Genomic DNA, 25,059 nt, shown 5'->3' with positions numbered 1-25,059 from the left:
TGTTAACTGGTAAAAATATGTATGTAGAAAGTAAAAGAATCAAGGTCTTTTATAAAGTCTGTAAAAGAATCATTCTAAGAGGGAGATTCTGGTTTCAGAATCATTTTTCTCTTTCTTCTTAGCATCATTCTAAGAAGAAAGCCATCCTATGAAACAACAGTTTAATAATATAAAGCAAGGATTTTCCAAAGGTAACAGCAGCAAACTAACCCTCCAATGAATCTAAATGTGACACAGTTTGATATCTTCCTTATAATGGCAAAGAATAAAGGAGTGCTTTAATTTGCATAATGGCAGGTTTTTGTAAAATGCAAATTTTATAAATATCTATTCTGCATTTTATTATGTGGAGGAAAAGCATGGAGAGATTTAGTTATTTATTAAAGAATATATTTTAAGAGCGAAAAATTTACATACAATTTAAATAAATAAATTTATTTTTCTTCAAAATTTGTATTTATATAGTTTATCATACAGAATATGCTGCATTATTTCTCTCTGTAATAATCTCCTTTCTAATGAAGAACACAGACCTGTCAATAATATGTATCATTTTTCCAAACGACATATAGGATTATTATAAACCATCTGTAGGTCCACCCTGTGGCCAACCAAATCACGAATGTTATCAATACCATATTTTATCATTGTAGGCCTAAAAAAACAAACAAACAGATAATCACTCCAAATATTAACAATGAGGTGTATATATTCAACTGTTGTTTCAAACTGTATAATCAATACACAAACAAAATCAAATCACTATATTCAAAGCTTTCAGAAATGTATTTACATGGACTTTTCATAGTCACAGGCATTTACGTACATAAATATATACTATTAAAATAATGACAACACTGGAGGTCTATCCACTAAAGAATTACTACAGCCATAAGAAAAGATAATAATGTAACAAAAATGTGGAACCTAAAAGAATACATTACCATTCATTGATTATATTGCTTCAAGATAACGTTGTAGATGTTCGCCCTCTTCAGAAATGCTGAGCCAAAGTTTGTTTATAACAATGGCCCTGCTGATTAAACTTGATTGTTAGGAGTATTTTCAAAGTTTCATCAGAAAGAAAAGATATGAACCGAGTATTTGTCAATACTGGTATTAATAATGTTAGAAATACTGGTATTTCCTTGCAAAATGATGCAAGGAAACAAGTTTATATAGCATCGGTCAAACACAGACCATTTGTCCATCAATTATAATAATTTGTCTAATCCTCCTTTAAATTTATTCAAACTACCCACATCCATAACATCAGGTAGAAGTTTATTCTAACAATCGATTACTTTGGTTAAAATCAAATTTCTGCATATCTATCCTGCAATCACCCATTTTCCAATTTAATTTTGTTTCCTTATAACCTCTCCGAATTTTTTAATACACAGAATATTTGGATAAGTGATTCTTATCATTCTTATCATAAGTAATTCATAGCCATCTAACATCACCCACAGCTCACTCTGGGTGATCTTAGATGGCTCTCTGTCTTTTAACTTCACTACTAATCATGGTGTTCCCCAAGGTTTAGTTCTTTCTCCTACTCTTTTTTTCTTGTATATTAATGGCTTTCTTCCATTGACCAGAAATCTTATCCATCCATAGTTTTGCTGATGATAGCACATTGCATTCCACCTTCCAGTTTGAGAAACCTTGCCTTGCACGAACAGCTACAACTTCTCGAATATCCACTACCAATTCCTTAAATGCTGATCTCCAGGTAACTTTTTGGTCGGGCAAAGATAACTTAGTTGATTTCAATCCTAAAACTCAGCATTGTCTTATATCTCACAAAAGAATACTTCTGCTACTATGCTTATCTTTGATGACATTCCGATTTCTAGGCAATATCATATATCTTTATTGGGGATTACCTTGACTTCTAATCTCTCTCAGCATAAGCACATTACAAATACTGCTTCCTCTGCATCTAAAAGGTTGGGTTTTCTCTTTTGCTCTCAGCATTACTTTTCTCCCAAACAGCTATTCACTCTGTACAAATCACAAACCTGTCCTACCATAGAATATTGTTCCCACATCTGGGCAGTGCCCCCAAAACCTCTAAGGTTTCTAGATTCCATTCAAACAAGGGCAGTTAAGTTAATTAATGACTCATCTCATAGAATGGAGAGACAGAGTCTCTCCATTCTTTGTCTCATAGACATTCTGTTTCTGCTGCATGCCTTTTCTATAGAAATTTCCATGAGCACTGTTCTTCTGAAGTGTGCTTCTATAATTCCTGCTCTCCCTTCCAAAGCAGTCCGAATGAGTGTCGCAACCCGTCAACATCCTTTTACTGTCCAACTTCAAACTCACAGAACCAACTTTTCCTCTTCCTCAATTATTCATTCAACCTCAGTTTTCTGGAACAACCTTCCTTCATACATTCATATTTCCTGAAAATTACAACCTACAGAAGTTCAAGTCTAATGTCAACAAATATCTTCTCAACTTTCAATCCATGCATGGTACTAAGTACTACAGGTTCCAATACCTATAATACTAATAGTACTATTAGAGGTTCTAATATCCCTTGTGTTTTTGGGATTTTTAAAAAAAAAAAAAAAAAAAAAAATACTTGTTGACCCCTTAAACAATGATCACCTGCCAATCCTTTGTAAGCCACAAACTTAGAAAAACTCATGTCCTATGCAATGCCCCACTTGAAAATTTGACTGAAACAAATACACCACCTGTTTTAGTTTGACAAAAATTTAGTCCAATCACAACCCATAAATAATGTTACCAAATGTATTATCACTCAGATTTTACCAGCACTTGGGTTGACTTGATTTTGAGAAACTTAATCCTGTTTTCATGCAAGAACTAATTTAAGTGAAATCAGTTCAAGAATGTACCGATGGCTTAAACAATCTTTTGTAGCCACCAAAGCTGTGCTCCAAAATGGTATCAGAGCTATTTGCATTATCACCCTTTAAGAAATTTTTTTACTACTGAGTTCATATAGAGGTTTCGAAAGGAGGGGGAAAGATACAATTAATTAAGATGACGAATAATTAAAATAATTAACATTCAATAATTTGATTTATTAGTAAAAACTTCGTTTAGCCCACCTTTCTAATGAAAGTCCCCAAGCAATAACAGATATTTCCTCAGGAAGGCCCATGGGCAGCAGCATTTCAGGCCTGAACATTCCAGAATTACCAACTTCTACCCATTTCTGCAGTCCATCATGATAACTGAATATTTCCATGCTAGGTTCTGTGTATGGATTGTATGCTGGTTTAAAACGAAGCTTAGTTATACCTAAAGCAAGTTGAAAATTAGATTTAACTATATATAAAAAAACCAAACCTGTATAGAAAAAAAAAACACACACACATATATATAGCCAAAATTTCTTAAAAATTTATTATAAACTGCAAAAACTAACAAAGTATCAGTCGACATGTTGAAACCTAAACTGAAAATTTTTTCATTTATAAATTATCTTATAAATCATGTCAAATCATTAATATTTTTGTGCAAAAATTTAGCTGTTAATACTAACTGCAAATACAGTCACTCCTTGACTTACAACAGTTTTGTTCTAAAAACCATGTCGTAAGTCAATATGGTTGTAGGTTGGATGTAAGCCCATTTTTGATGTGAAAACATCTATGGCGGCACTAGAGTAAAATCAACTGGTAACAAATTTTTCTTGTGGTTACGGAATTGATGCAATTGATTGGCAACGAAATTTTTTTACAGAAATGATGTCACTTCCTATTAAGTAGCTGTTAGATTTTAAATTACGCAAATGACGTCATTTCCTAAATTGTGCTAATGATGCTAACTCAGTCACTAATGTTGATTCGGTAGAGTTAGTAGTTGATTCAGTAGAGTAACTTCATACTAAAATATGGAAATGCGCCACTTGCTAAATGACACTAACTCAGCCACTAACGTTGATTCAGTAGAGCTGGTAGTAATATTATGCAAGAATAAAATGCAGACTTAATCAAATCTGCTTCTCGAGATTTTGATCAACACCAACCTTCTAAGTAGTGTAAGTAACTTTCGATCAAACAATTCAAATATTTAAATGGTTTTAATATAGTTCCGCTACAGATGTTTTCACATAAAATAAAACATCTTTCATGCGTACAGGGTACAAACGCTGTTTTTTATGAACATAATGTATTTATTATTGTTTTTTTAATAGTTTGTTTATTTATTTATTAAAATATTTTTCTTTTTATTTTATATTTTAGTTTCAAGTTTTATATTTTATTAGTTTAGTTTTTAAAAATCTCTAAAATCTGTTTCTTCACAGCATATAATTTCTGAACACCCCAATGTGTTTAGAAATTATATGCTGTGGTCCTTGAGGTTGTCACAGAAATTCTTTCAGATATGGCAGACAACTGTACTGGGAGTCTAAAACGCTGATGAAACTGATATTCCAGTGATATTCAAGTCAAGTGGACCCAATTTTGGCGAAGTCCAGATGGTCTGTGACAGCCAAATCCTCTGCTTGCACCTTCACAATGGTGGGACTGTTAGTAATCCTGGGTATAACATCCATGCACAAGCACACTGTGGGTGACCACACAGGTGTGAATCAACGTAAGCAGGGGTCGAGGTGTGACACCCACACCACAGGGAAGAATGCTGCCCCTCTGTGTTATCAGGCAATACTAGGTGGTAGATGACTCTCATCAAACAGTGCAATACCACCACTTTGCTTATTGGAGGCTTGAAGTGGTTGGAACCCATGTTTAGTCTCCAGAGCTAAGTTCCGGTCAACCCTTCCCCATCTCTTCCATCATTCAGTATGACTGATGACTTTTGAGGTTATGATGAACATCAAGGCGAGATCCAATCTTCCTTACATTTCGAGGGTACAGCTCTAAAATGGTGTTCACAGGCCAGCCGCTAGTTAGTACACCTGACCGAACCTATTGGCAACTCTTTAGGAGGCTTCCAGATCAGCTAGTGTATAATTTTGCTACCTCTACTCCACCAGATGGTGACTGGAGGGTGTCCGAGTATTGTGTATGAGGGCATTGTCGAGGCCACGTTATGTCAAGGACCTGGGTATATTCTTACCACGTATATGCCATATCCAAAAATTTCATCCAAAACTTCATACAGCATGTCCCCCCACTTTTCTTGCTATTGAATACACCACGAATTGTCAAACTAATAGAGTAACTTTATCTGCGAAAATATCTAAACCTCCCAAACACTTCCTAGTTCATTTCACAAATATACGTGGTCTCAATTCTAACCTCAACGATGTCCATTTCCACTTGCAGTCTATCAAACCACATGTACTTTTTCTGATAGAATCTCAGTTATCAGTTGATTCAACTACTGCTCATCTCACAGTTGCCCAAATTATTCGCTTTATGATTTCTTTTGCCTAAAAGGTGGTACTTGTGCATATGTCTGTTCCGATATTCCCCGTCAGAGACTTCGTTATTTGGAATCTCCTCTCTTCGATCTTCTCTGGCTTAAAATCTCTCTACTTCCAAATTCATCTGTTGTCTCTACTGTTCTCCCAACTCCACTAATCACTTGGAGCTCTTTGACTTCCTCTCTTTGCAACTTGACTTTCTCCAGTCCAACTTTCCTAACAGTGTGGTAATTTTCCTTGGTGATTTTAATGTTCACAAGCTAGAGAGCTGGCTTCAGTTTTCTAGTCACACCGACCCAGCTGGTGGAGATTCTGAGGCTTTTGCAATTACTAATGACCTTGCACAGATTGTTCATTTGCCTACAAGAATACCGGACAACGCTAACCATACAGCCAACACGCTTGATCTTTTTCTCACAAACAACCCTCCTAAGTACACGGTCGAAGTGAGTGGTCCTTTAGGCACCTCAGATCACAACTTGGTGATTGTCTCTTCTCCAATGGAGCCTTTATCTCATGGCTATTCCCAACCTCATGTTGTTTGGCTTTACAAGAATGGAAAATGGGATGACCTGCGAGATTTCTTTTCTTCTTTTCCTTGGTTGGATTACTGTTTCAAAACTTCTGATGTCAATGTTTGCTCAGATCACATCAGTGAAATTATTCTTGTAGGAATGGAATCCTTTATTCCACACTCCACTTTAAAATCTTGTCCGTTATCTAAACCTTGGTTTTCCAATAACTGTGCTAAGGCTGTTGACAGAAGACCATAGGAGGCATTGAATGGGGTGTGCTGGGAATGGTGGGAGGTGTTTTACCAAGATCATTAATACATGAGTTGGAAGAAAAATGGGATGTTCATCAAGAGAAGAATGTTGCATATCGTAACTGGCTTGTTTCGAATTCTTTAGTTTCATTTTCTGCCTACACAAAAGCTCACAACAATTGTAAAGCAGTTATTAATCAATCCAAACTAGATTTTGAACAGGCTAACAGTAGAAAACTTGCTTCCTGCCTTAATGGTAGACAAGCATTCTGGTGTCTAGCCAAAGTTACTGGCCGCAACTTTTGCCCATCTCTGCTCCCACCTCTGTCAAAACCAGATGGTTCTGTTGTCACTTCAGCCAAGGATAAAGCTGACCTGCTGGCATCCCATTTTTCTTCCAACTCATGTATTAATGATCTTGGTAAAACACCTCCCACCATTCCCAGCACACCCCATTCAATGCCTCCTATGGTCTTCTGTCAAAAGGATGTCAGAAGGATTTTGATGAATCTTGATGCTAAGAAAGCTCCAGGTCCTGATGGTATTTCTCCACTTGTTCTCAAAACCTGTGCTCCTGAACTTACTCCTGTTCTTTGCTGCCTTTTTTCACTTTCTTATTCCAAAGGTGTTTTTTCTTCTGCTTGGAAATTTGCTCACATCCAGCCAGTTCCTAAAAAGGGTGAAAAATCCCTCCCCCATCCAATTATCGTCCCATTACAATTACTTCTACTCTTTCTAAATTAATGGAGAAATCAATTAACTGGCAACTCTTAAACTACCTAGAAACCTTCTGTCTGATCAATTATTGCCAGCATGGATTCCGTTAGTGTTGATCCACTGGTGATATTCTGGCTTATATTACTCATTTATGGACAAATTCAATGGAAAAGTTCGGTGACACACAAGCAGTTGCTCTTGACATTTCAAAGGCTTTCGATCATGTTTGGCATAAAGGTCTTCTAAACAAGCTTCCATCTTATGGTTTGGCAACTGTTTTCTGTAATTGGTTATCCAGTTTTCTCTCTGATCGCTCACTGAGGGTGATGGTAGATGGGCACTCTGTCTTCTAACTTCTCCACTAATGCCGGTGTCCCCCAAGGTTTGGTTCTTTCCCCCACTCTTTTCCTCTTGTATATTAATGACCTTCTTCCAGTGGCTGGAAATCCTATCCATAGTTTTGCCGATAATAGCACATTGTATTCCACTTTCCATTTTGAGAAACTTTGCCCTGCGCAATCAGCTTCAACTTCTCGAATATCCGTTGCCAATTCCTTAAATGCCGATCCCCAGTGCAGCAAAGACAACTTAGTTGATTTCAATCCTTCTAAAACTGAGTCTTGTCTTATATCTTGCAAAAAGGATTCTTCTACTCCTATGCTTATCTTTGGTTACACTCCGATTTCTAGGCAAAATGATATATCTCTTTTGGGGATTACTCTGACTTCTATTCTCTCTTGGCACAAGCACATTACAAATATTGCTTCCTCTGCATCTAAAAAACTTGGTTTTCTCTTTCGCTCTCGGCGTTACTTTTCTTCCAAACAGCTGTACACTCTGTACAAATCACAAATCCGCCCTATCATGGAATATCGTTCCCACATCTGGAGTGGTGCCCCCAAAACCCCTCTCACTTCTTGATTCCATTCAGAAGAGGCAGTTTGTTGTTTGTTTGTTATTTGGTTTTTAGGAGCATTAGCAACTAAGGCCATATTGCTCCGGGATATGCGGTGTTCATTCCCTGACCTTTCCGCATCCTCCGTATTTGGTGGTGACGGGCTCAAACCCCAGTCTAATCAAGAAGCGCGTGCTACGCACTGCTGCTCCTTCTCACCTGGCTATGGAGGCGGCAAGAGGGCAGTTAGATTAATTAATGACTCCTCTCTAACAGAGTCTCTCCATTCGCTGTCTCATAGATGTACTGTTTCTGCTGTATACCTTTTCTACAGATACTTCCATGGGCACTGTTCTTCCGAATTGGCTTCTATAATTCCCACTCTCTCTTTCAAAACAGTTCAAACATGTGCCGCCCCCAGCCAACATCCATTTACTGTCCAACTTCAAATTCACAGAACCAACTTTTCATCTTCCTCGTTTATTCATTCAACTGCCGTTTTCTGGAACAACCTTCCTTCATACGTATTTCCTGAAAATTACAGTCTACAGAAGTTCAAGTCCAATATCAACAAATATCTTCTTTCGTCTTCTCAACCTCCAACCCAAGCATGGTACTAAGTACTATAGGTTCTAATACCTTTCATGTTTGGAGTTTTCATTAAAAAAAAAAAAAAAAAAATGCCTAGGTGTGTCAGTGTTATTGTCATTTGATCAGATATTTCATGTTATATGCATTAAATAAGTTGCCAGAAGTCTCCTTGATAAGATTGTTAGTTAATATTAATGTTAATTAATAGACTTAGAATTCGTAATTTGTCTCAGTCTGTTACTAGGCTTCAAAGCGGATGTTTCTCCAATTTTTTTTTGGCCCCTGTAGGCATGATTTACATACATAGATGGGTTTTTGAACGTGGATACATAGAGTTAACTTGTTAGAAAAAATGCATCTAACTTGAAATTGATGACGTTGGGCAATTCATGGGCTTTCTGTTTGGGCACTCCTTTTAATATCACAGCGCAGGTAGCTGAGGTAGTCATACGGCATCATCACAGCTATGTAAAATATTTAAAATTTTTTTCTGGAAATGACCACTCTAAGTCCAGATTGTTGTAAGTCGCATATGTAGTAAGTCGAGAATAGATTGTATTTAAAAAAAAAAAAAAAAATCGAGAATAGATTGTATTTAAAAAAAAAAAAAGAAAGAAAGAAAGAAAGGTAGGTAGGTTGCTCCACAGCAGTCAAGTCTGGGGGGTTGGGGACCCTACCCATCCATGAAGCCACAGCATGTGAATTTCATGCAAACTTATCATGCATCTGTCATACCTACATGCAGACTATAAAAGAATTTTTTTTTTGACATATATTCAGATGCACAAACAAAGACAATAACATCTAACATTCAACCATCATTTTCCCAACAGCCTCTTTCTCTCTTGCACACAGACCACACGTCATAACTTGAATATATATGGGCACCACACAATTTTTTTTATATATAAACATATTACATGGCATTCACTGGCCATCGCAAAGTTTACCCACATGGCCAACTTACTCCCACTAGAGATTCGCATATTAGCCCACCTTTGCTATCTGAAAGTTTTTTATATGTATATTTAGAGGAAACATTTATAAATCAGACAATTAATGTAGCATTTATTTTCACTTGTGACAGCCCTCTGAATAAGATGCATGGGGTATACACTTTTTTTGCAGGCTAAGGTTACAAGATACAGAGATATTTGAGAGGATTTTCCAGGGGCGATGCCCTTTCCCCAGCCCTAGCAAATGCTTACCCACCCATGTGCACGTGCATACTGCCTGACAGTTTCACAGCCAGCCTGCAAGGAGTGCCACCAGAAACCACTATGCAGCACAGAGATTGATCTGAGGAGGGGAGAGGAAAAACCCTAATTTTGAATTTGGGTTTAGTCGAGTGGAGGTGGGTTTCTTACAATTTAGTTTCAAAGAGTAGCTTCTGGTCACCCATCCCAGTCCTGGTGCAAAAGCTATCCAGTATAACTGTAAGTTAGTATGGAAACAGAGGCAGTCACTGGGGGTGGGGAGATTGCAACGTGGGGCCTAACTGAATATAGTCAGAAGTCCATCTGCAGGAGCCAAAAAGAAGATGGATATTTCCAGCTTAATTAAATGGTGTAGAGTGGACCCATTTCTTCAGAGGTTATATTATAGCTAAGAGAAAAGAAGTCATTAACTTCTAAATACCATATAAGACAAGCATTGACAACCAATCTCTCCAGAAATTTGGAGAAAGAGCTAGTAAGAATGATAGCCTTGTGCCAGGAGTCTAGAAATTGCTTTTACAGAAAGATTATTATACAGAAAAAACAGCTGATCCATTGATTTTAGTGGGAGGTATTTTATAGTTTCATAATGGATGTTATTTGTCCCAACAATAATTGCCTTAGTGAGAGTTAAAGCTGTTTAACTCATGTAACACTGACTGATATGGTAAATGGCCCATTGTAGTCTTTTGACTTGAAGCAAAGTGCCCCACCTTTTCATTTTTAGGATCTCTGGGGAGAAAGATGATGATGCAGAGATATTAGAAAATATCTCCCCAATAGCAGTGGCTATTGAAGTTGAATCTACAATGGAACACCCATTTTACATCAGTATTGATGAAGGGTGTTATCTGTATTTTTCCTTCATTTTCTGGACTTTGTCAAAAAACCACCATATGGCTGGTGGACTGGGTAACAGAGGATGTGAAATGAATCCACGAATACCTTTGGCTCTGATAGTGCCCACGTCGAGGGGTTTGGATTGGTGGATGGTTGTTACTATCTGTGAATTTGATTATGATTGTCAATGTAGTGATGGGCTAAGTATCCCATTCAACCTGCCATCATTAGTGAAAGTTAAATGTATGGGATGATTATTTAACTAGTTGAATCTCTGGTGACACCATATAATATGGTCTCTGCTCTGTCTACTACATCTGCAACTACAAATCTCATCATCATGATTTAATAGTGGCCTCATACGTTCAGATTCACAATTCCCTATTGTGAGTTTATGGCAAGGACTGATCAAGTCCTTTCTAGATAAAGAAGGGGTGACATTTTTTCAATTGCCTGCTTTCTGGTGGAATGGAGAATGATGATGGTGTATCCTCAGCTCTGGGTCTTTTTACAGAAGTGTTGTCAGTGATCAATATGGTAGGCCCCAGAAGAAGAAGAGGGATTTAAATTACTCATAAGAGTAAAATAAAATTTCTAATGCGAAATACCTTACCCACCACGGAGCTCTATGAGGTGGATGACTACTTGTGAGCTAGCAGGTACTGTGTACATGAATGGGATGCGCCAAGTTCACTACAGCATTATACCTATTCCAATGTCTTGACCCTGTCCCAGGAGACCTACTGCAATCCAGTTGACCCTAGTAGTACAAACTACCCATCCATTGACTAATCCCAGTCAGGCCAGTCTGGGACCTCCTGTCTTGTAAAAACAGTGACAAAAGTGGTGCATCAGGGCTAGGCCCCTCACCCATCACGGTGAAGGCCCATCACATGCCAGATTCCAATGATTTACCCCTGGAACTAAGCTATGGACACTGAATCCCAATGATGCTACTCTGGAAGGCTAGCAGCATCACTGGAGGTCCCCTCATCATGTACAGGTGCCCATGTCAAGGGGATCAAAAAGGACACAATGAGATATATCCACTATCTTACCTTATCCCACAGAACTCACTCTGCAATAGACTATGTTATTTAACAGATAATAGCAGCAGAATCAACCTCAGACTGGCGAGATTTAAGGCTGAAAATTAGGGCAAAAGGAATTCTGAAGATAAAAAGGGGGGGGGGGGCAAAATGCACTGTGAAGAAGAAATTTCCAGGGCCTATCTATAAAAACCAGGGTGATGTAATTTTTACTGTCCTGGGTTTTATAAAAACACCCTAACATTAGCAATGCTAATATTATTTCATAAAAGAATGTACAAAAATATTTGTAATTTTATTTTTAAGTAAATTTATCAATCAGTTCACTGCAGAAACACAATCCAAATCCGGATACAAATATGTTTTATATAAGAAAACATTAAATATAGAAGCATAAAATTCAAAATATATTTTTCATTAAAAAATATCTGCTACCACAAGGTGTGCGATGGATTTGATATGCTTTTGATATGCTTGTTAAAGACTAAGGTCAGCGTGTTCAAGTATCTCAGTGATGGGGAGGCAGAAATTATGTTGAAATCTCCCTTACAAACAGAAGAGCAACTGGTAGCTCCATTCTGAATCAAATTCTCTCTCTGCTCAGGACTTTCTGATCTTAACTCTTTGATCAGATTCATCAAATCCTATCCCTTGGGCTGAGATCGGCTAACTATAGCCTAGAACGAAGGACTTTAGAAATCCTTATAGCAAATGATGAGGATCATGTCAACTGTAACTCAATGTGCTTTTAAAATATCATCTCAGTATGTTTATTAACCAGAGAGAATGTAGAACTATAACTGAAACAGAGAAAGATGACCACAAATAAAATATTTGCTTACATATAAGGACTATATAAATTGAAAAAAAAAATAATAATAAATTAAATAATAAATATAAATAAATTACTTGGCCACAAAATATACTTGGTATTCAGGGGCCAGATGTTGCATAAAAAAACAGGAAAAACTCTAGGTGGAATAATAGTTGGGGTATTATTAGTTTGGTCAACTGAATTTTGCACAAACCTAATAAGGTTAAAGTTGAGAGTGGACCATTCAGCCAGTAATAAATTCAGGAGACTGAAGCACTTTGTGCTGCTACAAAATGAAGTTTTCTGAATGAAGCCAAACAAGTCTGATATATTCAGTATTCAGCAGAAAATACTTATTGATCTGCACAATTTATTCATCAAATTAAATTAAGTATTTTCACCTCAAAATCACAATTTTGCACATGAATATAAAGATGCTCTTTTCAGACTATCAGGAAGTGATTTCAAGGAATATATTTTCATTAATTTTTAATGACACCTACCTAGTTTATTAAAAAATTGATGTATTATGCCTATGAGATTACCAAGCGTCAGGCCATAGTCAGCAACTACACCCTCTATCTGGTGAAACTCTGCCAAATGTGTAGCATCCAAGGTTTCATTTCTGAATACTCTATCAATACTGAAATATTTTGCAGGGAAGAAATTTTCCTGGAGAAATTAAAATATAAATTATAAATTGATGAAATGGTAATTATTTAATAAAAGCATACTGGATCATTTAACTAGACCTAAAGGGTCTTCACAAAAAGATATTTCAGATGCTGAATTTATTGGTCAACATCAAATGGTTATCAGCAATTAAAGCTATAATGTACCTGTTACAGTTTTGTTCAGATGAGATATCTGTTTATCATTTTTTGAAAAGTGAAACATCATGATTATTTTGTTGATATCTCAGAATATGTACTATTGTTAGCTGATTTCTAATCACAGAGATGAGATGATTAGTTTTAATGGCATCAATGATTAAGGCTATAAAACACTAAGACCAGGTCATAAAAGGTATAAAAAGTAAGGATTTTATTAAACATAAGAGGAGTTACTTCATTAAAATATATATAAGTATTAAAAAAAAAAAAAAAAAGAGGAGGCATTATATGGAGTATATAACCTTAAGTTTTGCACATCACTGTAGATGTGAGCACTTCAAGCTCACGAATTTATTACGCAATCTAACCCTCCTTGCATCAATGAATTTATCTCTACCACCTACATTCCCTATTATCCAGGCGCATCGGAACGTTTTGTTAGGATTTTGTGTCTCCATTGTATACAATGTGTGCAACTTCCAGGGAGGAAATTGAGATCGTCGACTATTCATGTGATTACCACCAGAGCTCATGGCTTGAAGCACTGCACATAGCTACCAATAATAGTACAATGAATCACATGAGGGGAGTGCACCTGCATCCCATTATAGAATGTACTGTATTGCAGTGCAATGAGCGCTGGTGGTCATCATGTGTACGTAATTCTGTTCTACCGACACCAGACTTATGATCATGCCTAGCTGACTTTTGCCATTGTAACCATCAATATATATATACTGAAGTACACCATTCACAGACTAGCTGATGAAGAGGCACTTTGTCTCGAAAGCTTCTATGTATTTTAACGCTTTTATTATATTTTAACCCTTTTATCCTATTGTATTTTAATGCTTTTTATTTTATTGTATTTTAACGCTTTTATCTTATTGTATTTTAACGCTTTTATCTTATTGTATTTTAACGCTTTTATCTTATTTTATCTCATGTGTATATCATTTATTTATTTTAATAAATTTATTTTAACCAGTTAGTTGGTTGTCGAAAGAAACTTGGATGATTAACAGATAGGTTGAGATGTGGCAAATGAAGTTTAACATTGACAAATGCAATGTACTGCATATGGGTAGCAGCAACCCCAGAATAATATATCAAGAGTGAGGTACCATACTCATGTTAGTGGAGAATAAAAAAGACCTGTGGATAACTGTGCAGTCAGATATGAAGTACTCTGAGCAATACAGACAGGCTGCTATGAAAGCTCATGGGGTTTTGTCAATGATGTACAGGAATTTTGCCAGCAGGGATGAGGAGGTGATTATCCTGTTGTATAAAGTAGTGTCTAGGCCACATTTTGAGCACTGCATACAGTACTCAAGTTTGGAGACCTCATTTTAGGAAGGATGTGGAATCTATTGGAATGGGTGCTGAGAAGAGTAACAAGATTGGTGAGGGGGAACAATGAGGTGCTCTTACTAGGAAAGCTTCAGTTCTGCAGACTGCAGCATCTGGAGAGACTAGGCACCTGCAAAGAGATCTAACTGAGGTGTTTAAAGCTTTCAATTGATTGGATAAGCTAAATGCTGATGGCATCCTTTCTCTTGCTCAGACAACACACATACGAGGGGGCATAAAGTTAAAATTGGGGAAGGATGGTTGTAGGATAGACATGCAGAAATTTGCCTTCAACCAGTAGCTACTTGATTAAACCAATTTCCATGTGGTGTTGTGGCAGTGGGTTTTTGAATAAATTCAAGGAGGTGCCTGACAGATTATTACAAGAGATAGACAGGTGATGTGGTAACTTTTTTTTTTTTTTTCCTAATGTTGCACTTGCCTCTTTGCATCATTTGCTCCTGATGAGAGTTGACTGTACCACCCAGGTTTCTAGCTCTGCCATGGGGAGGCAACATGTCACATAGTCACAAAGCAGCTGCGTTAATTAAATTCATTCTGTTAGGGGGAAAAAAAAAAAAAAAAAAAAAAAAAACAAAGCTGAATTTCCTCTCTAGGCTTCTGCCTACTTCTTGTAGTCAGATAGAGAGCTGCTCTAAGTTGTGAAATAAAAAACTGCATTTAAAACAAAAAGGATCTATTGCCTTTGAAAAAGCTTTATAAAAAAAAATACAAAATGGAGCTACCTGATGATACCAGGAATTTGAATGAGATCTTTGCAACCTCTTGTTTGTTTGTTTGTTATTTGGTTTTTAGGAGCATCAGCAACTAAGGCCATATTGCTCTGGGGATATGCGATAGTCATTCCCTGACCTTTCCGCATCCTCCGTATTTGGTGGTCACGAGCTCGAACCCAGGTCTAATTAAGAAGCGTGTACTACGTACTGCTGCTGCTCCTGCCCACCTGGCTACGGAGGCGCCAACCTCCTGTTCTTCACGAGTACGAACTGCTGACTCTGACAGCAATGACTGTCATGGTGTGATTTAATTTCTCTCTGAGACCACTCCATACTACTCTGTAGAAGCCAATCACATAATACTGATAATAACTGCACAATCATACACCAATCGTTATTAAAATTATAAATAGTGTTATATTAAAATAATGATGTAGATAAATGAAATAAACAGAATGATAAAATTCCACCGGATAAAACTAATAAAAAGGTAACTGTCTGTACAATAAAATATGAAATTTTAAACTGCAAAGAATTATTTACAATAAAACAATGTAGATAAAACACAGGATGATAAAAGCACTAAAACACAGTTCAAACTACTATGTAGTTTTCCAATCCAAATGTTTAACACTTTCTTCTGGTACCACTTGGCAGCACTCAACAGACGATCATCCTCAAAAGGCAACTTAATCCACGGGGTATACGCCCATATGCTTTGCATCGATGCGCAAACCTCAAATGCTGTCTCTGCTTGGCTTCTCCTACACTGCACTTCTGAAATTCTCGGATGTACTGTAACACAGGATGGCCATAACTCCTAACTAAATCTTCAAATAGGCCTCTGGGGTTGGGAATATTCATATTCATAATAACTGCACAATCATACACCAACCGTTATTAAAATTATAAATAGTATTATGTTATATTAAAATAATGATGTAGATAAATGAAATAAATAGAAAGATAAAATTCCACTGGATAAAACTAATAAAAAGGTAACTGTCTGTACAATAAAATATGAAATTTTAAAGTGCAAAGAATTATTTACAATAAAACAATGTAGATAAAACACAGGATGATAAAAGCGCTAAAACACTGAAAAAAAAAAACAAAAAAACAATCACATAATATATATTCACAATGTACAACGTATCAACATCTCATATTTGACTAGCTTTTTAGAGATGCATTATCAGGCACAATATGCCTCCAGATTTGAGGAAGAGCTCTGAAGCCACTGCACAGACAGCGATACAAGACTCAATCTAGTTGGGCATAATTCCAAAGGAGATGCGTTTTTGTGTGTGTGCTAGGCGTCAGGGGAGCTGAAAAAAGGAGTCCTTACAGGTGACACATTATGTATTGAACCTATATCTCAATGCTAATTTAACATCACATATCTGGCTGCATCGAATGATCATCATGAACAAAATGTGCTGGTCCATGGTAGTATTTCTTGGTGATTTACTCAGTGTATTTTATTGTTAGGGAAGTGGTAAATATTTTATGCAATGTGGACAGGTATAATAAGTGTTATATCTACTAAGGTCAAAATTTGGTGATATCGTGGAATAGTTATAATTTTTAACATCAAGAAAGGTGTTATTGCTGTATATATGATGATGTTAAGCATAAGCAATCTAAGACTTTAATTAACAAGCATGTTGAGAAAAAAGTTACAAGTTAGTTCTGAATTTGGAAGCAAAATTTGGTGATATCGTGGAATAGTTATAATTTTTAACATCAAGAAAGGTGTTATTGCTGTATATATGATGATGTTAAGCATAAGCAATCTAAGACTTTAATTAACAAGCATGTTGAGAAAAAAGTTACAAGTTAGTTCTGAATTTGGAAGCAAAATTTGGTGATATCGTGGAATAGTTATAATTTTTAACATCAAGAAAGGTGTTATTGCTGTATATATGATGATGTTAAGCATAAGTAATCTAAGACTTTAATTAACAAGCATGTTGAGAAAAAAGTTACAAGTTAGTTCTGAATTTGGAAGTATCTAGAATTTTTTCAAGAAATTGTTTGTTTGTTGTTGGGTTTATTGGTGCAAGGGCTACTAAGGCCATAATGCACCTATTACAGTCTTATTTGGTACATGATTGTTATATTAAATAAAAGGATTCAGATCAGATGCTATTTGTTTATCATTCTGAGAAAGGTAAAAACATCATTAATATCTTGTCAGTCGCCGAGAATCTGCTGTAAGGTAAGTTTATTTGAGGAATATAGATGTGAAGAGAAAGCTGTTTGTAGTTCTCTCAAATATAATGGGCATTCAGTGATCAAGTGGTTTATTGTGAGTTGAGTTTGACAGTTGCTGCATAGTGGAGGGTCATCCTGAGTGAGTAAATAACTATGAGTTAGGTGGGTATGTCCTATTTGCATTCTGGCAAGTACTACTTCTTCCTTTCTATTGCCTCTTAGGCTTGATAGCCACTGCTTGTGATCATTTTTAATCTGAAAGAGCGTATTGCTTTTTTTGTTCCTGCCAAATGGATAGCCATTTTTTTCTAACAGCGCTATGTATGATGTTATGTGACTGGCATTTTTGGCAGCAAAATCCGCTTGTTCGTTTCCTATGATTCCAGAATGCCCAGGTATCCAACAGAAAATTAATTTTTGCCTGTTTGCAAGAAGCTGCACTAACTTGATTTAAATTTGTTGTAGTAGTGGATGACTGGAAGGAAATTTACACTGAAGAGCAGATACAGCGCTAAATGAATTGGTGTAGATAATAGTTCGAGGACATAATGACTGTTTTATATTGTCTAGAGCCATCAGGATAGCATACAGTTCTGCGGTGTAAATACTGTACTCCAAAGGGAGCTGCTGGGATATTGTAATGTTTGGTAGAACTGCAGCTGTGCCAACTTTATTATCTCTCTTGGCACCATCAGTGTAAATTTGGATAAAACTAGAGAATTGAAAAGAGTGAGTTTCATGGATCTGCTGAATACTGCAATCTGGAAGGGCATTCTTTCCCCATTGTTGGAAATGTTGGTCAACATTGGCCAAGGGTATTTGCCATGGTGGTGTAACCGTACTAATATTTAGAATGTTATTCATATTTAGTTCCCAGCACATAGTTATGCTTTGTAATCTAATGCCACATGGTTTATTCTGCAAAGGCTTATTTTGGTACAAATTATGCCATTTCAAGGTGAATAGATACTGCCTTATAGGATGATGTGGAAAACTTCTGATTTTAGCTGCATAACTTAATAGCAGAGCATGCCGATGAAGAAATAGAGGTGGTTCGTGTGATTCCGTACAGAGACTCTGAACTGGCGATGTACGAAAAGCTCCCAGTGCAATTCGGAGAGCATTGTGATGTACTGGGTTGAGCCATTTGAATACACTTTCTCTAGCTGAGGCATATGTGGGAGACTCATAGTCTAGTTTGGATCTTATGAGTGACCGGCATAAGGGCAGCAGCATGTACTGATCTGCACCCCATGACATAGCAGAAATTGCCCCGAGGAGATTCGGCTTCTTTAGACAGGTTGTACGAATATGCTTAATATGCTCTAAGAAACTAAGTTTTTTATCCAGAATTAGTCCAAGAAAGCTAATACTCTGTTGAAAAGTAATTGGATGAGAGTCAAGATGTAAATCGGGATCTGGATGTAAATTCCGTTTATGGCAAAAATGAATTGCTGTTGTTTTTTTTGTTTTGAAAGTCTATATCCATTATTTTTTGCCCACTGAACAAGCTTGTTAATTGTGCCTTGAAGCTACCTTTCAAAGAAAAGCATGTTTTGTGAGTTGCATGAGATTGCCGGATCGTCGGCATATAGATATGTTTCAACTGTGTCAGGAATACATTTGGTAATTGAATTAATCCCGAGGGAGAAGAGTGTGGCACTAAGCACAGAACCCTGAGGGACTCCGTCTTCTTGCACAAATGTTTGCGAGAGAGCATAGTGAAATCGTACCTGAAAGGATCTATTGCTCAAAAAGTTCTGGATAAATTTTGGAAGTTGACCATGAAGACCGGATTCTCTATGAATCCGGTCTTCACGAAGAATTCCATATCGCCAGGTTGTATCGAAAGCTTTTTCGATGTCAAGACATATCATCACTAGGTGTTTGTTCCTGAGAAATGCATTTCGGATGTGTTTCCTTCAGCTTTGACCATAAGGTCAAGTGTTGATCTAGTTCTTTGAAATCCATATTGATTTTGACTTAGAATGCTTTCAGTCTCTAGGAACCATGTCAATCTGGCATTAATTATTTTTTCTAATATTTTTCCTATACAACTAGTTAAAGTAATTGGTCGGTAATTTGCTAGATCTGAATGGTTCTTTCCTGGTTTTGGGAAAGCTAATACAATAGAATGACGCCAACTGGTAGGGTAGTAGTCTTCGTCAAAGATTCTATTATACAGTTTTAGCAGAGCAGAATGGGATCCTTCACTCAAATGATATATCATGGCATAGTACACTCCATCAAGACCAGCAGCACTATTTTTGGATCTTGCAAGTACACTACGTAACTGTAACTCTGCCATGGTAAGGGGTACATTATATGGTAGCTGTCATGAAGTACTGAAATTGAGATTATATTTTTCTGCTTGTACTTTATGTGCCTGGAAAATTGGCTCAAATGTGGTTACAGCTGAGACAGTTTCAAAGGTTTCATCCAATGTATTAGAAATATCAAGAGGATTGCAGATTTCTTTGCCTTTTAGAAGTATTATCAGAGTGGCTATAGGAGGATATTTTCCATTAATTCTCTGAACTTTAGTCCAAACAGTTCTGATATTTGTGGTTCTGTTTATAGTGGAGGCATATTTGGACCATGTCTCTTTTTTGCTTATTCGTTGTATATGACGAGATTTAGCTCTAGCTTTCTTGAACTGTATGAGAACAGCTGTGGTCGGATATTTATGAAGTAAGTTCCAGTATCTATTCTTCTCTCTTTTTTTTTTTTTTTGGCATTGCTACAGGCTTCATTCCACCATATTTTTGGGTGGGAGCAGGTTTTCATGGATGATCTGGGTATACCAGTTTCTGCAGCTGCTATTATTTGCTGAGTTATGTAAGTTACGGCAGAGTCAATGGTGAGAGTCTCAATGGTCTGAATATCTAGATGTGCCAGTTTTTGATATTTCTTCCAGTTAGCTTTGTTGAATTTCCAAAGTTTTTATTTCAGTTTGAGGAGGAGAGTTAGTTGACAGTGTGCATATTACTGGAAAGTGGTCACTATTTCGCAGGTTATCAGTGACCATCCAATCAATAAGCGGAAAGAGGTTTGGCGAGCATATTGAAAGATCAATTGCAGAAGTTGACCTTGAGGAAAGATGCATGTACGTGTGAGTCCCATTGTTTAATAATGTTAAGTTGTGCCTTTCAAGAAATTTTTCAATTAACTGACCTCTCTTATCAAGGAGCGAGGAACCCCATAAGGAGTGATGCCCATTCCAGTCACCCAAGATACAGAAAGGTGGTGGCAGCTGGGTAACTAAATCATCCAAATCTGCTAAAGCGTAAGAATAATTTGGCGAAAGGTATATGGAAACAACTGTTACCACTATCTCAACCATCACTCTAGCAGCGATTGCTTCTAAAGTTGTTTGCAGTACGACAGGTCTGAAAGGAGTTCTGGAGTTTACTAGCAATGCTACACCTCCATGTGCTGTATTAGAGTCGTTCCTATCCTTTCTAAGCATTATATGATGTTTTATGCTCATAGATATTTTAGGAGTCAGGTTTGTTTCCTGTAGACAAAGAGCAGCAGGCTTATATTTGGTAATTAAGTCATAAACATAGTCTAAGTTAGCTCGGAGTCCGCGACAATTCCATTGAATGATTCTATGCATTATTGAGGATTATAGGGTATGTCTGCTTTCTTATGGGATGTGGTTTGTTTGTGCCTGTCTAGTCTTGTTTTTTCCCCTTTTTGGGAAATTTGGTCTAGTGACGTCCATGTCCTCCTCTTCTGCATGAAGTTCAAGAAGTGGTTCATCTCGGCGTGAATTTCTATGTCCATGGTATCAGAACTGGATTTTTTATTATTTCTTTCAGAGCTTGTTTGATTAACTGGCTGTTGTACAGAGTTGATTGCTGTTGGGTAGGCTGTTCTTTTAGTGTAGAGAGGACCGACCTTGCCCAATCAGAAATTGAGATGCTTGGCGGAACTGAACAATCTGTTTGTACTGTTATGGATCTTTGCTTTTATACAACTGAAGAATAAGATGGCAATTTATTTGAAATTGAAAAATGTCTTTTTGCTTCTTGGTATGGCACCTTGTGTTCCACTTTGTACTTTTGTATATTCTTTTCAGTCTGCCACTGGATGCACTCTTTTGAAAATGCTGAATGATTTCCCTTACAGTTTGGGCAGCATTGTATTTCAGTGGGGCAGTCTGTGTGAACATGCTCTTTTGAACCACAGGAGGCATAGGTGGTTACACCCCTGCAGACTGCTTGCAAGTGTCCAAATTTTTGGCATTTGAAACACCGGACTGGGTTTGGAATATAAGGTCGAATTTTGAACCTTAAATATCCAGCTTTAACAGTTCTTGGTAAAATTGGTATTTTAAATGTAAGAATGACCGTTCGGGTAGGAGTAAGAACCCCATCTTTCTTAAATGACTATCCTTTTGGCATTTATTACATTTTGATTGCCTAATTCCTGAACGATCTCCTCCTCAGATACATTAAGGCGATCCCACTCGGCTATTACCCCCTTAGAGGAGTTCAGGGTGGCACGCGGGATAACCTTTGTAGGATTTCTACCAAAAGTCGATATTTTTAATAGTTTTTCCGAGTGCTTATTCTCGCTCATCTCCACTAGAAGTCTCCAGATTTTAATCTCCGAACCATTTTTGGAGGGCCCGCCACATTTTCAAGACATTTCTGTATTAAGAATGGGGAGAGTTTGCTCAAAGGATTATCAGTTAAAGAATGCGGTATCAGAAAAAGAGAAGAAGGGGATTCTGTTCCTTCTTTTTTCTGCCGTTTTGCATTACCTGCATTTAAGTCATCTCTGTTTGAGAGATCTGGATCACGAGATCCATAAATGGCATGTCTATTTATGTCCATCTTTGCTCCTTTTTGCCCCGGGAGAGTGGTTTTCTTCTCCCAGGTTACCAGCCCTGCCACGTGGAGGCAGGAGCAGTGCCACCAGTGACCAAGTGGTTTAGAAAGTTAGTTAGGTTAGTACGGATTATATAAATATATATACAAGGAAAGAAAGGTGTATTTCCTTTCTGGATTCTACTTCAAAGCTTTTAAGTAAAGAATCACTTATCAAAAACAAGAAGAATAGAGACACTGGAAAATAAATATAACTAATCCGCCGAGAAAGAACACTATGTATAGCACAATATATTACTTGGCACATGGGGCCTTTTCAAGAAATGGGAAGAGTTGATGATTAGAGCCTTATTAATCAATTTGGCCATGGTGAGACTGTGTAAGGCTTATGGAGTGAAATTTTTTTTATCAGCATGGCCAGTGCTCATTAAGAGAAGGGACTTTACATAGAGATGAGATACACTTGAATAGAAGAGGTGCAAGAATATTTGTTGTTGTTATCAAGGTATTGATTAGGTAAATAGGAAAACTGCGAGTTTGTGGGGGAGTGGGAAGATATATACAACTAATAGTTTAATGACAACCATCAGTAAAGGTAGAATTGATTCTTGTATTTGTTTTACTGAGACACTAAGTGGCCTGAAAAATGGGGAGAGTTACATGGCCTGCTTGGGTGTCCCATTTGGGATTAGTAATTATATGGGCTGTGTTTATAGTAGCAAAAATGTGTACATTTACTTGCTTATAGACTAGTGCTAGTTGTATTAGTTAATTTTCAGAGTGGTCATAGTGGCTGTTGTTGTTTGTAGGCTTTGTGGCGCAAGGGCCATAATGCGCTGGTCATAGTGGCCAACCTTATCCTGCACCATGGGAACATCTGGTGCTGCAAAATGTTTTTGCTAACTACATACAGGAATTTTAAGTTAACTGCTTGTAATAATAATAATAAAAAAAAAATCTATAACAATTTTATGTTTACAACAATTTAACACAGGTTAAATTCTGCCTTTACAGAATTGAAGTAATGAGTTAAAACCAGGGTTATAATTTCTGGCAGTCAAAGGGCAAGTTAAAAAAAGTTATGAACATTATAAGCATTTAGCGTCTTTTCTGATTTTTCAAATTAGTTGTGTATTTTTTTTTTACAGTAGGAAGCATGCCACTAACAACAGCTGTGCCTATACCACTTATGCCACGCTATGAGTTGGACACCTTTTGGTTAAGTTATCAAATGTGGACTTCATCATGGTGATTATAATGTGTACAGAAATGAAAGGTAGGTGTGTGGGGGGGGGGAAGGGGGGGAAGTGATGCTTCTGGTTAAGAAACAGATTTTAAAACAGTACAATCAGTAGAAACAAGTTACCAATGTGACAAACACTGGGAAAACAAAAGGGAGTACATTATAGACCAAATGACTTTCGTGACTATATCAAAAAATTTTTCTCTATTAACACTTGCCCACCTGTTGTGCTAATTTGTACAGGATCCGTGCACTTGCAGAAGTTGTATGGGTTCTGAGAAGATTCTTCTTAGCTTCTTCTAGTTTCCATTCATACTTGTATCTAGCAAGGCAAAAGTAAAGATAAAGACAAAAGTAAAGATAAAAATAAAAAAATAGTTAGAGTGGCCTGTATATCATCTTACAATTAAATTTACTCAACATCATGTCCAGGGACTTTTTGGGGATTATCCTAATTGGCACTTATTTGTCAAGTATTTTGCCTTTCCTCCCTGTACACTTATAATACTCTTTAGACACAGCATACAATTACAGCATTTAAGCTAATTATATTAATTAATTTATTTTATCTATATAATTTTAACCATTTTGCATATCTAAATTATAGTGGTAAATTTATAGTTAGCACAGTAAAATCTTGTTAATACAAATCAGTCGATACAAAGTACTTGTTTAAATGGAGTACATACCATTCTCCTGCGAAAGGACAGGCTTTTCTATGTAAATATATTTGTTTAATAAAATAATTCCCTTAATAATATGTATTACAAAGTTCATTTTCACTGTGAGAAATAAATATTGTTATTTTGTATATTTAATACAAATCTTGGCACAGTTGTCCAATTATTGCCCAAATTATTGCCTGTGACTACCTGGTTCCCTGCATCCCGAAGGATGGCACTGACTTGTTAGAATTTACTTTTGTGTAAACAAAACACAAAATGTTTTTCGGAGTGCACACGTAAGTGCACTCTGAAAAACATTGTGAAGGATGAGCTGTTAAATTAACAAATGAATAAAAACAGTTTTTCTGTGTTGTTTACATACACTCCCTCGCTCTTCACAAGATTAGCATTAGCATTAGCATAGGCATTTGATGCAAGAAAGCAAGCTTATGCAGCATCAGCCAAAAAAAAAAAAAAAAAAAACCCCACTTCCACTTCACCCCTCTGTTCGTTCAAAATACCTGTACAGCTGAGCCTTAAACTTATTTAGGCTATCAACTTCCACGACAAGGGATGGAAATCTGTTCTACCAACCAACCACCCGCTGGCTAAAGGCAAATTTCCGCACGTCTATCCTACATCTGTCTTTCCTCAATTTGAATTTATGCCCTCTCAGGTGATTATTCTGAGCGAGAGGAAGAATCCCATCAGCATTGAGCATGCTCAAACCATTCAAGGCTTTATACACCTCTATCAGATCACCTCGCTGGTGCTTAGTCTCCAGACACTGTAATTTGCAAAACTTAAGCCTTTCTTCCATTCACTAATCTTGTTGCCCTTCTCTGTACTCGTTCCAGCAGCTCTACATCCTTCTTGAAATGAGGCCTCCAGACCTGTATACAGTACT

The 25,059-nt window shown here is 36.9% G+C and overlaps 1 protein-coding gene across 1 annotated transcript in view; it reads right to left on the bottom strand.

Moving 5' to 3' along the window:
• Positions 1–475: 475 nt before the first annotated feature.
• Positions 476–25,059, bottom strand: part of alpha-PheRS (phenylalanine--tRNA ligase alpha subunit) — a 117,169-nt gene continuing 92,585 nt past the window's right edge. Inside the window, exons 9-12 of the mRNA XM_090386902.1 lie at positions 23,710–23,809; positions 12,770–12,938; positions 3,090–3,282; positions 476–655 (exon numbers count right to left, since the gene is read on the bottom strand). Coding sequence (XP_090243028.1) covers positions 550–655; positions 3,090–3,282; positions 12,770–12,938; positions 23,710–23,809 — 568 coding nt within the window. The 3' untranslated portion in view covers positions 476–549. The remainder of the gene's footprint in view (positions 656–3,089; positions 3,283–12,769; positions 12,939–23,709; positions 23,810–25,059) is intronic.

Source organism: Mastigoproctus giganteus, chromosome 12 (assembly GCF_048544385.1).
Source record: "Mastigoproctus giganteus isolate SK-2022 chromosome 12, ASM4854438v1, whole genome shotgun sequence".
Lineage (NCBI taxonomy): Eukaryota > Metazoa > Arthropoda > Arachnida > Uropygi > Thelyphonidae > Mastigoproctus > Mastigoproctus giganteus.
This window is presented reverse-complemented; position numbering and strand designations above follow the sequence as displayed.